Source organism: Desmodus rotundus, chromosome 7, assembly GCF_022682495.2.
Source record: "Desmodus rotundus isolate HL8 chromosome 7, HLdesRot8A.1, whole genome shotgun sequence".
NCBI classification, from domain to species: Eukaryota; Metazoa; Chordata; class Mammalia; order Chiroptera; family Phyllostomidae; genus Desmodus; species Desmodus rotundus.
This window is the reverse complement of record NC_071393.1, coordinates 77,817,415-77,830,449: the sequence shown is the minus strand read 5'-3', so window position 1 is coordinate 77,830,449 and position 13,035 is coordinate 77,817,415. Positions and strand designations below refer to the sequence as shown.

Genomic DNA, 13,035 nt, shown 5'->3' with positions numbered 1-13,035 from the left:
GGGAAATCAGATTTGATTCCAGCCAGTGTGAATCTTTTATCTCATAGTTACAATGGAACTACAGATGTAATGAGAACACACAGCCTTTTTATGTAGATGTTGTAGCATGAATGTTTTTATGGCATGGAAGGCCTTATACAGGATCATACTTAGTCCTTTAAATATGCCAAGGTAGGGCTTAAATTTTTTAGTACAATGCTCAGATTGGAGCTAATTTGCATTTCTTTTATAACATTTTGGGTATCTGGTCAGGCGGAGACAAGATTTTCTCTGTTTACTATGATGCAATAAACTAAACATGTGCTGGCCACCTTTGGACCGCTGTGACGGATTTGTAACTTCAAAATGCCGCATTGACTGTGACCCAGCCTTCCCTACCCCACAAGATGTAGACAGGAGCTTGAATTAACCTACTGGATAGAAAATAATAAAGCCAAAATTTTATCAAAGAAAAGAATTGATTTTTATTCATAGTTGTTTCATAGACTAAGAAATTTGTGTAGCTTTTACTAGGTAATAATGACAATAATATTAAAATGTTTTTTGGTCTGAGAACTTTCTTGAAAATATTTTTGATTCAAGTTTCCATCATTTGCTCTCTGTTAGACTTATTACTTTGGTTAGAATTAAACAGTGTTTCTGGTTTAAGGCTTCATGTCAAAGCCTGCACAGGACCTCATTATTTGTTGGGGAACATTCTGTATTGTTCATGTGACCACTTACACCCTACATTTGAACTGTCTAGTGGCTTATACTTTTGCTTTGTGGTCCATGGTTTTACTTCATTTGAGGAGGGGAAGTTCTAGAGCTAGGGCTCCTGAACTAAGATGTGGCCCTAATCTTTTTTTTTTTTTTTTTAATTTTTAAAATTTTTTATTCAGTTACAATTGTCTGCATTTTCTCCCTAATCTTCATCGTTAGGGTCTTACCCATGCTAACTTTCTGCAAGTGCAGAGGAGTGAAACTATGTCAGTTGTTATTTGCATTGACTTTTGTTTTTAAATGAATCATCATAGCAGATAACAACAGTTTTGGTCCAATGATAGCCTAGCATTACCTTAAATTGTTTGATGTGCTGCCTTTGTTCTGGCAAAATGCTTAAAAACTTTAGTGATAGGCAGTAAATATGTATGATAAATGTAGAAAATGAAAAAAAAGAAAATGAATGTCCGCAAGAGTGGGGAAGCTGCAGAATTCTGCATATGCCTATAATAGAGTACTTCTGTATCCAACATATATGTTTATATTCAAAATAGCTTCATTACAAAATTATGTTTTCTCTATATTTATTATAGGGCTTTGATGTAAAAGACCAATTGCTCAAGATATGCTTCTATACAACTGATAAAAATATACGGGACTTTTTGGTAGGTAAAGGTGAGACTATGTAGTTTATATTTTCTAGTAAAACTTGGTGAAACTTTAGAATAAATTATTTTAACATTCAAATTATATCCAGTAAGTAAAAGTAAGACAACTCTTTTATCTTTGTAAATGATAATCTTGCATTTGTAGTAAAGGACAATTTGTATGAATATATATACATTACTTCAAAAATTCAAAATATAATTCTTAAATGGCATTTAATTTCATAACATTTGTTTTGCAAATGTGCTTGATTTTTGTGAGGTCGCTTCTTTAATTTTTATTCAAGGTTGAAATTTTAAAAGAAAAAAAATATTTTTCTGAAGAAGAAAAAAGAACTATAGACTTCGTGCATCGAGTTGAGAAGTTTTATTCAGAACATTTGCAAGAAAATATGCAGATCCAGTCCTTTCCCAGGTAGTCTCATTAATCCCCTTTTGATAATATGGGAAGAATATTTTAGAAAGTGTGTAGTTTTTAATTGTTAGTGAGCACGGGTTTCTTCTGTAGAATTGAGCTTACATTCTTTTTTTTTAAGTATTTTTTATTGATTATGCTATTACAGTTTTCCCAATTTTTTCTCCCTTTATCCCCTCTCTGCCCTGCCCTCCTAACCCTCCAGCATTCCCCATCCCTTAGTTCATGTCCATGGGTTGTACATATAAGTTCTTTGAGTCCTCTGTTTCCTATACCATTTTTTTATTTCTCTCCATCTATTTTATGCCTACTATTTATGCTTCTTCTTCCCTGTACCTTTCCCCCCCTATTCCTCCCTTCCCACTCCCCACTGAAATCCCTCCATGTGATGTCCATTTCTCTGATTCTGTTCCTATTCTAGTTGTTTGCTTAGTTTTTGTTTTCATTGTTTTTCTTTTCTTTTAGGTTCATTTGTTGATAGTTGTGAGTTTGTTGTCATTTTACTGTTCATAGTTTTGATCTTCTTTTTCTTAGATAAGTCCCTTTAACATTTCATATAATAATCGCTTGGTGATGATGAACTCCTTTAACTTGACCTTATCTGGGAAGCACTTTATCTGCCCTTCAATTCTAAATGATAGCTTTGCTGGATACAGTAATCTTGGATGTACGTCCTTGCCTTTCATGACTTCAAATAGTTCCTTCCAGCCCCTTCTTGCCTACAAGTTTTCTTCTAATAAATCAGCTGGTAGCCTAATGGGAATTCCTTTGTAGGTAACTCTTCCCTTTCCCCTTCCTTCTTTTAGGATTTTCTCTTTATCTTTAATCTTGGGTAATGTAAGATGATGTGCCTTGGTGTGTTCCTCTTTGGGTCCAACTTCTTTGGGACTCTCTGAGCTTCCTGGACTTCTATTTCCTTCACCAGATTGGGGAAGTTTTCCTTCATTATTTGTTCAAATAAGTTTTCAGTTTCTTGCTGTTGTTCTTCTCCTTCTGACACCCCTATAATTTGGACATTGGAATGTTTCAGGTTATCCCAGAGGTTTGTAAGACTCTTCACTTTTTTGAATTCTTGCTTCTTGATTCTGTTCTGGTTGGATGATTATTTCTTCCTTTGGTTCCAAATCGTTGATTTGAGTCCTGGTTTCCTTCATGTCACTGTTGGTTCTCTGAATATTTTGCTTTATTTCACTTTGGATATCTTTCATTGTTTTTCCATTTTTCGACCAAACCCAATCAGATTTGTGAGCATTTTGATTACCAGGGCTTTAAATTTTCTATCAGACAGGTTGGCTATATCCTCATCATTTAGCTCTCTTTCTGAAGCTTTGCTCTGTTCTTTCATTTGGGCCATATTTCTTTGTCTTGGCACAACTGGTAAGTTGTAAGGGGGCGGGCCTTAGGTATTCACCCATGCAGGACAACCCTCTTTGCTGCACCATGGGCTGTCTGTGGGGGAGGGGCCGGAGAGAGAATAATGCATCTCTCCTGCTAGTCCCTAGTGCATTTTCCAATGGACTCTCCTGTGAGACTGGGAGTTTCTCCCACCATAGCAACCCCCATATCAACTCTGAGTCTCAGTTTCCCCTTAAGTCAGCCCCTTCTGCACAGCCCACCATCTTGCCGCAGCCAGCTCCGCCCTCCTGGTCTGCCGCCTCACTGCAGTTTTTCTCCACCAGCTGGCCTGCGTGGTGCAGCATCTTACTGCTCTGGTTGTTCTGATTGATTTTTTTCTTTTAATTCTTCAGTTGTCGGAGTTCCATGCAGTTTGATTTTCTGGAACTTCTGGTTGTTTATTGATTTTTGGTTGTTATCCTTTTGGTTGTGCAAGGAAGCAAAGAGTTTCTACCTACACCTCCATCTCGGCCAGAACTAGCTTACATTCTTTATGAAGGTAAAACTTGTTAGCATCCAGAAGGGACTCAGGAATTTCCCAATATGTATGTGTGTACACACACACAGGAATAAATACAAAATTAAGAGTATTAAAGTATGTGTTCCCCAAAAGAATAGAAGATTTTGAACAGATATAAAGAAATGATGGTTTTTCCTCCAAAATTAAAAAGAAATTATATCATTGTTTTAGGTATTGGATAAAGGAACAAGATTTTTTCAAGCACAAATCTGCTTTGGACTCATTCCTGAAATATGATTACAAAGATAAATTTGACAAACAGAACCATAGAATTGCATTAAATTGGGCCCAGTGGTGGAACCAACTAGCACAAGAATCCATCCTTCTTCCCAGGATAAATCCAGAAGGCAAGTGTGAGAGAGCCTGAAATCTGAACATATTGAATGAATATTCAGTTAGGCATTAATATATTTTGGTGTTATGTCTCCATTGTAAATTCCTTTGGGGGAAAAATATTCAGTTGCTTTAAAATGCAAGTCATGCCCTGGCTGGTGTGGCTCAGTTGGGTGGAACATCATCCCGTAGCAGAAGGATTGCAGGTTTGATCCCTGGTCCGGGCACATGCAGGAGGCAACCCACTTATGTTTCTCTCTCTTCCTTACTCTCTCTCTAGAAAGCAGTTAAAAAATATCCTTGCAGGGGATTTTAAAAAATGCAAGTCATTAACACCTCTTATCTCATGGTTATTGTAAGGGACTTATAATAGCGAAAGAGAAAAATTGTATGGTTCAGTAAATTCAGGTTTCAAGGCTGAGTTCTTTTTTTTCTTTAAGATTTTATTTATTTATTTTTAGAGAGAGGAGGGAGAAAGAGAGGGAGAGAAACATCATTGTATGGTTGACTCTCATGTGGCCCCTACTGGGGACCTGGCCCACAACCCAGGCATAGGCCCCGACTGGGAATTGAACTGGCGATGCTTTGATTTGCAGCCCATACTCAATTCATTGAGCTACACCAGCCAGGGCTTCAAGGCTGAGTTCTTTTTCCTGCCTCAAAGTGACGTTCTTTATTTTTCCAAATTATCTTTGAGTTTCTTCTTCTGTAAACTGAAGATCTGTATCACATTGGGGCTCTGGGGAATAATTAACAGTGGTAATTCATAGGATGTCAAATTCATGTTTATTGTTATAGCCAAAGTTTTTATTTATATTAAGAAAAAGGGAAAAAGAAGGCTGATAAGGTAAGTGAAACACACAGCTAGTTCCTGAGTTTCATTTAACCTCTATACTAATAAGCAACATTTAACTCTTCCTCCAGCTAAATATTAATTATAAAATGAAGAGCAACATAAAAAGAGGAAAACAGTAAGAGAAGCAGAGGGCCTGAATAATTTATATATGTAAATATTTGTCCATATATTCATATTTACTCAGTTGGTTAGTGTTGAGTTTTATGTCAGTAATCATAATTCATTGCTATTTTAACATGTATTTTGTTCTTAATACAGAATACAAATCATATTCTCCTGAAGCCCTCTGGAAATACCTCACAGCTCGCCATGACTGGTTAAGCATTATCTCGTGGATTGGAGAATTTCAGACCCAGAATGATTATTCTTCACTTCAGCAGAACAAATGGCCTCCTCTGACTGCTGATGTCATTGATCAGAATACTTCCTGCAGCAACAACATGAGGAATAAAATTATAGATGAGCTAGCCAGGTACTATAACTGTGGGGAAGAGCACTAAGGAAAATTCTGTAATTTCCTCTTTGAAATGCCACAAATACAGTGGAATGTTCCATAGTATTTTAGAATTGAGGTTTTAAAATCTTATGCATTTAGCATTCTGTGGTAGTGAGTGGGCTCTCAAATTCCGGATGAAGGTATGTGCTTTGGTGTAGAAGTGGTAAGCTGTTGGAGGGGCTACAAGGACCAAGTGACAAAAGCTGAGATGAGGATAGCTTAGTGTCATGTGATGTCTCCCACTTTCCTCACTGCACCCATATACTATGTATGGTCTTGAACTAAAGAGGACTATTCAGTTAAGAAATTAGTGAGGGGAAGGAGATCCTGAAGTGTTAAGGGAAGACTTTAAACTTTAATTTCTAAAAATAATTCTATTAGATCAAACCATGTAAGCTTGCCATTTGTGTGGGTAAAAAATGGATGAATATCAGCAATTTCATATTATTCAACCTACTCTGTCTTCCTAAGCTATCGAAATAATATAAGGAAACTTAACATGTATGTTAATTTTTAAGTTTCTTAAACTTATTTCCTATATATACTTATTGGGAAAGAATATCTGTGTTGTTTACCCAACTTAAAGATATGGAGAATGATATCCAGGGAAGTTAAGAGCTTTGCCCAATCCAGTACTTAAAGGCTTTAATTATTTTAACCTTTAACTTTCTATTCACTCTTCTTTCCATTGCATTAAATACTCTTCTTGTTTACTAAAAGTAAAATTTCATAAAACTTGTAAGCTTATTAAACATTTTACGTATCATTTGATCATTTAAAAAGCTAATATATGTATAATTTATGATGAATTATGACAATAGTGAACTAATGAGAGATTTCCAGCCAAGGTGGAAGCGTAGGTAGACACACTGTGCCTTCTCGCATAACCAAAAGAAGGACAACAACCAATTTTAAAACAAAAAACAACCAGAACTGCCAGAAAATCGAACCATATGGAAGTTGGACAACAAGGAGTTAAAGAAACATTCATCCAGACTAGTAGGAGGGGCAGAGGCGGGCAGCTGGGGCAGAGAAGACACAGGGCAAGGTGGCAGATGGAGGGCCTAGGCAGTCCCACATTTGCATGCGGATAAACTGGGAGGAAAACCTGGGGAGAGACATAGACCGTGCAACCCAGGGTTCCAGTGTAGAGAAATGAAGCCTCAAAACCTCCGACTGAAAAAATCTGTGGGGGGTGTGGTGGTGGGAAAAACTCCTAGCCTCACAAGAGAGCTTGTTGGAGAGATTCACAGGGTCCTATAATGTACACAAACCCACCCACCTGGAATCAGCACCAGAAGGGCCCAGTTTGCTTTTGGGTAGCAGAGGATGTGACTGAATGCCTACAAAGAGCCAAGCAAGCAGCACTGTTCCCTTTCAGACCCTTCCCCCACATACAGTGCCATAAAGCAGTGATGTAGGTTCCCCTGCCCTGGCGAATACCTAAGGCTCTGCCCCTTACTATGTAACAGGCTTGTGGAGACCAAAAAAAATGGCCCAAATGAAAGAACAGATCAAAGCTCCAGAAAACATACAACTAAGCAATGAAGAGATAGCCAACATATCAGATGCAGAGTTCAAAACACTTGCAATCAGGATGCTCACAGAAATGCTTGAGTATGGTCGCAAAATAGAGGAAAAAGTGAAGGCTGTGCAAAGTGAAATAAAGGAAAATGTACAGGGAACCAACAGTGAAGGGAAGGAAACTGGGACTCAAACCAATGATTTGGATCAGAAGGAAGAAATACACATTCAACCAGAACAGAATGAAGAAACAAGAATTCACAAAATTGAGGAGAGGCTTAGAAACATGTGGGACAACTCTAAACATTCCAACATCTGAATCGTAGGGGTGCCAGAAGGAGAAGAGGAAGAGCAAGAAATTGAAAACTTACTTGAAAACATAATGAAGAACTTCCCCAGTCTAGCAAAGGAAATAGACTTCCAGGAAATCCAGGAAGCTGAGAGAGTCCCAAAGAAGTTGGACCCAAGGAAGCACACACCAAGGCACATCATAATTACATTAGCCAAGATTAAAGAAAAGGAGAGAATCTTAAAAGCAGCAAGAGAAAAGGAGACAGTTACCTACAAAGGAGTTCCCATAAGACTGTCAACTGATTTCTTAAAAGAAACCTTGCAGGCAAGAAGTATTCCAAGTCATGAAAGGCAAGGACCTACATCCAAGATTACTCTATCCAGCAAAGCTTGCATTTAGAATGGAAGGGCAGATAAAGTGCTTCCCAGATGAGGTCAAGTTAAAGGAGTTCATCATCACCAAGCCCTTATTATATGAAACGTTAAAGGGATTTATCTAAGAAAAAGAAGATCAAAACTATGAACAGTAAAATGACAACAAACTCACAACTATTAACAGCCAAACCTAAAAAAACAAAAACAAACTAAGCAAACAAGTAGAACAGGAACATAATCACAGCAATGGAAATCACATGGAAGGTTATCAGTGGGGAGGGGGAGAAGGAGGACGGAGAAAAAAGGTACAGGGAATAAGTAGCATAAATGATAGGTAGAAAATAGGGACAGGTTATGAATAGTATAAGAAAGGTAGACGCCAAAGAACTTATATGTACAACCCATTGACATGAACTAAGTGAGGGGAATGCTGGTGGGAGTGGGGGGTGCAGGGCCAAGGGAATAAAGGTGGAAAAATGGGACAACTATAATAGCATAATCAGTAAAATACATTAAAAAAAATGAACTAATAATATCTACTACATTAACAGATCAAAGGGAAAGATACCACCCTGACAGATACACAAAGCATTTGATAAAACTCAACATCTACTTATAGTAAAAATTGTTAGCAAAGTAAGAATAGATGCCACTCCCTTAACTTTAAAAGGATGTCTAAATAAAAAATGTAGCTACCATTAGACTTAACGGTGAAGCATCACAAGCTTTCTCTTAGATTTGGAGTAAGACAAGCTTGCTATCAATTCTTCCCAAATTGATCTTTAGATATAGTACAATCTTAATAAAAATCCCAGCAGATTTTCTTCTGGATTTTGATAAGCTGATAATTAATATTAATATGGAAATGTAGAGGGTCAAGAATAGCCCTAAAAAAGAAGAACTTCCCTTACCAGATACCAAGACTTTTTCTAAAGCTGTAGCAATTAAGACAATGGGAATGTTGGTGCAGGAATAGACAAGAAGACCAGTAGAACAGAATAATGAGCATAGAAACAGACTTGTATACATGTGCCCACTTTATATGTGACAAAAGTGACACCACAGAACAGTGGGAAATGCATAGTCTTTTTGCCAAATGGGGGTGGCAAACTAGATGCCAAACTGGATGATAAATATTTTGGGGAAAAGTTAAATTGGACCCTCTGCCTTATATCATGCATAAAATCAATTCCAGGTAGATTTGTAAACCTACATATCAAATGTGAAACTATAAAGCTTTTAGAAATACAGAAGAATATCTTCATGACTGTGGAAGTGGTGTATGTCAGCCAACCTGCAGTCACCCAGCATGGACAGAGCCAAGGCATCCCCATCCCACCCTTTTTCTGACTCTTAGCTCCTGGGGTGGCAGCATCTGCCTGCCGTAGGGCACACCAAAACAGAAGCCTGAGGGCAGTGGAGTCTTCTGGAGCAACCAGTACAGGTGAGCGTCCAGGGACACAGAGCAGAAGAGTAAAGCTTGGATCTGAAGGGGAGGGTAATAGTGCAGTTAATCATTTCACAAACAGAAAGCAAAAATGGCCAATAAGTATATGAAAAGGTGCTCTTCCTCATTTGTAGTCATGGAAATGTAAATTTCATTTACAAAAAAATCGAAGAACAACTGCAATGACCACCAAAGGTAGAGCAGATAAATAAAATGTGGTATAAACATACAATATAATACACTATATAACAAAAACTAACAAACTATAACTATAGGTATCAACATGGATAAATTGCACAATGTTGAGTAGAAGTATTTTCCAAAATGTACCAAAATGTTCTATTCATATATAAAGTTTAAAATAGGGAAAACCAAACTATATATTATTTGGGGTTACATATATGGGTGCTGAAACTATGAATAAACTAAGGGAATGGTTATCACAAAAGTCAGGGTAGCAAAGGACATGCAGTGGGGAAGGGATACACCAAGAGCTTCCAGGTATAATGTGCTATAATCTGGGTGATGGTTATGTGGTATTTCTTTAAACTCCACACAATATATTTTCTGTATGCCTTTGGTGTATTGATGTATTTAACAGGAAATTTATGAGAAGTAATATTTCAATGCAAATTTCTATTGTTTAGTAGTTGGTTTATTTAAATTATTCTGCTTTAGTTTCTTAGTGATTTTGTTTGTATATTTTGGTGAATTTCTCAGAGCTAAAAACATGTAACTTCAGGAGCTAACCACTGTTGCACACTGGATTGTACAGTTCCAGTCATAAACAAAAAAATGGAGATAGCTTAGTTTAGGTTTTTGAAATATTTAAGGTAACTCGAGACTGTTATTACTACCTTTAAGTAATAAAATGATTCAGAAACCTTTGTTGGAAACCAGCAAAATGTGTCTTACAGTGTATTGATAGAGTAAGAATTGTTGGTCTTACTTTGTAAACACTTTTTTTTTTAATGTAGTAAGTCCTCTCTTAAGATTGTTCATAGGTTCTGTGACTTTAAGTAAAACAACATATATTGAAACCAGTTTTACTGATGGCTAATTGATATGAGCAAGAATTAAGTTACTATGGTATCTCATCAATATTATAAGTTAAAACAAAACAGCATTGAGTGAAAAAAAGGGCATTATTTGAGTGCCTGATGTAGTTAAGACTTAAACTAATGGAAGTGGTTCGGTGTGCTCTGAATCTAACAACTTTCTAAGTTTCCATGTCTTAAACCCATCCTATAGGAATGGGATTTTTCTTAGATCTGAACTGGAAGACTTTGAACTCTTCCTCCTAAGACTAAACCGCATTGGGGGTGTGATGCAAGATGCCCTTCCTGTTCAAAACTACAGATCCAAAGAAGGGTGGGATTTCCATTCTCACTTCATTCTCTATTGTTTGGAGCACAGTCTGCAGTATCTTCTTTATGTCTATCTCGACTGTTATGAGTAAGTACTGAGAGTTGATTGTCCCTGAGCAGGTCTTCATGTTTCCTCTTTCAATTCTATTTGAATGTGACAATAGGAAAACATTGAGCATTCACATGAGGAATACTGATTTTTTTTTTAATTTTTCTTTTTTTTTCAAATTGATTCCATAGAGAGGGGAAGGGAAGGAGAAAGAGAGGGAGAAAAACATCAATGTGAGAGAGAAACATTGATTGTTTACCTCCTGCATGAGCCCTGACTGAGGACTGAACTTGCAACCCAGGCATGTGCCCAGACCAGGAATTGAACCTGTGACCTTCCAGATTGCAGGTTGATGCCCAACCAACTGAGCCACACCAGTCAGGACAACTGATTTTTAAGTAGTTCTTTCCACTGCAGCACTTGGTTTACCTTTTAGTTCCATGCTACATTCAGCTAAATGTTTATCTTGTGTTTTTTGGTGATGTTAAATTTGTAATATCTCTGTTAACCTTTTAAATAGCTAGAGATTAGAATAAAGTGAAAGTTTAAAAAGAGGATGAGCCCTGGCTGGTGTGGCCCAGTGAACTGAGTACTGGCTTGCAAACCAAAAGGTCACCAGTTCAATTCCCAGTCAGGGCACATGCCTGCATCATGGGGCCAGGTCCCCAGCTGGGAGCATGGAAGAAGCAACTGATTGATATTTTTCTCCCTTTCTTTCTTCCTCGCTTCCCCTCTCTCTAAAAGTAAATTTAAAAAATTAAATAAAATCTTTAAAAGAGAGGACGATTCTAAAGGTTAACCTGGAGTTCTTTGATACTTTCATTACTAGGCAAATGCTAAACAGTGTACATTTGGATGGATGAATAGATGGATGGAGAGATGGATAGGCACCAATATATACCTACTTAAGATCAAACTGCAGATTCAAATATGTGGCCAGTGTTTATTGCTATTGGGTCGGTAATAACAACAACAACAGTAGTGGTATCTAATATGTGAGTGCTCACAATGTTCTTGACCCTTAGGTTATCTCATTTAATTTTCATAAAACCCTATGAGGTAGTTATTTTCTATTTCCATTTCACAGATGAGCAAACCGAAGCTTTGAGAGAGAATAAGTGCCTTATGGCTCATAACAAGTACATGGCAAAGTCAGATACAATTCTACTTACATTTGATTCTAGAGCCCACTTTCAGTATGCTAATGAGAAGATTTTTATTTTGGGTAGTAAAGACTAGGATTTCACACAGAGGGTATATTTCTGGTTCATATCATTGAGGCTTGCTTACACACAGAAATGTTTTCCCCAAAGCTACTGGCAAGAGATGATTTAAAAGCTGTATTTTCAAAGGACCTACTCTGAGCCTTAACTGCATAGTCCCAGCTTCTCTGTAGTTGTGTGAAGGTTTTTGAAAACCTCATTAAGTTTGAAAATGCTATAGAGTTATTATTTTGTAAAAATAATAAAATATAAAGTACCTTAAAGAACTTAAAGTGCGAGTTATCTATTAATCTTATACAGAACTGGTAAAATTATGGTAGTAAACACATTTTAAATATTATTATCTCTCTCTCTAAAATTTTCCTCTATTTCTAGATCATAAGGAATGTGTAAAATGACACAAGTGGTTGTCATTTTGTGTTATATATATTGTGTTATATTTACTTTTAAAATCCAAGGTTCTATTTTTATTCTTATTATTACCTGAGCAAATATGACTGTAACTGTCTGTCTTATCCTGTGTGTTAATAAGAGTGTGTTTTTTATTTTCTATTTTTATATAGGCTTAGTCCTCCAAACTGTCCCTTTTTGGACAAAAAAGAATTACATGAAGCTCACCCTTGGTTTGAATTTTTAGTTCAGTGTCGACAAGTTTCCAGTAACTTAACAGGTATGGGTGTATTGTATTAAATACAAAAATTTCTGAGGATAAATAACTGGTTTGTTTAGTCGCATTTAACTTGTGAACTCTTTTAAATAAATAATTTGGCCGTAGACAAATATCTGACCATAATCTAGGCTCAAGCTTTCTTTAAGAAGCACAAGACCGAAAATGTAAGCTTCTTCCCAGCTAAGAAAAGCCAGATTTGGAGCAGACAGCGTGTAGTTGTTGCCTTTCACTTGCAGCCTCCTGCTCTATTGGATGCCTCTCATCTTACCAGTTTATCATAGCTGAACTTCTGTTCTCTGGCAGATTGACACCCTTTTCCCATCAAGAAGTGGTCTGTCTTCTTTCAGTGAGGAACTCCAGATGGAGTGAAAAATGCACAGTATGTGTGGTCTTGTGTCTTCTGTAGCAGAGCTGCTGACAGAGAGTGTTGCTCTGGTTACAATCAGATAAAATAGTCCTGTGAGCCCTGAGGGCTTAGCTGGTGTTATTCCAGAGATTCCTGAAAAGGCAAGGAATGTCAACAGCCAATCTTTCACTTTTATATAATATCCAGTTTTTTAGCAAATGAATATATTCATAATGTGGTTTGTTTTCTTTGTTCTTTTGGTGTTGATAAACTAATATATGTTCATTATAAAAAAAAGAATTATGAGCTATCAAGAAGATAACTGTCCATAGGTAGAAGCCTAGATGGATAGGAAGATCCA

The 13,035-nt window shown here is 36.9% G+C and overlaps 1 protein-coding gene across 4 annotated transcripts in view; it reads left to right on the top strand.

Moving 5' to 3' along the window:
• SPG11 (SPG11 vesicle trafficking associated, spatacsin) overlaps positions 1 to 13,035 on the top strand; it is a 95,231-nt gene that overhangs the window by 22,689 nt on the left and 59,507 nt on the right. For all 4 annotated transcript variants that reach the window (XM_045201657.3, XM_024567763.3, XM_045201656.3 and 1 more), the window contains 6 exons: positions 1,296 to 1,367; positions 1,655 to 1,782; positions 3,869 to 4,044; positions 5,145 to 5,358; positions 10,271 to 10,474; positions 12,222 to 12,328. In XM_045201657.3, the coding sequence (XP_045057592.2) occupies positions 1,296 to 1,367; positions 1,655 to 1,782; positions 3,869 to 4,044; positions 5,145 to 5,358; positions 10,271 to 10,474; positions 12,222 to 12,328 (901 nt within the window). The remainder of the gene's footprint in view (positions 1 to 1,295; positions 1,368 to 1,654; positions 1,783 to 3,868; positions 4,045 to 5,144; positions 5,359 to 10,270; positions 10,475 to 12,221; positions 12,329 to 13,035) is intronic.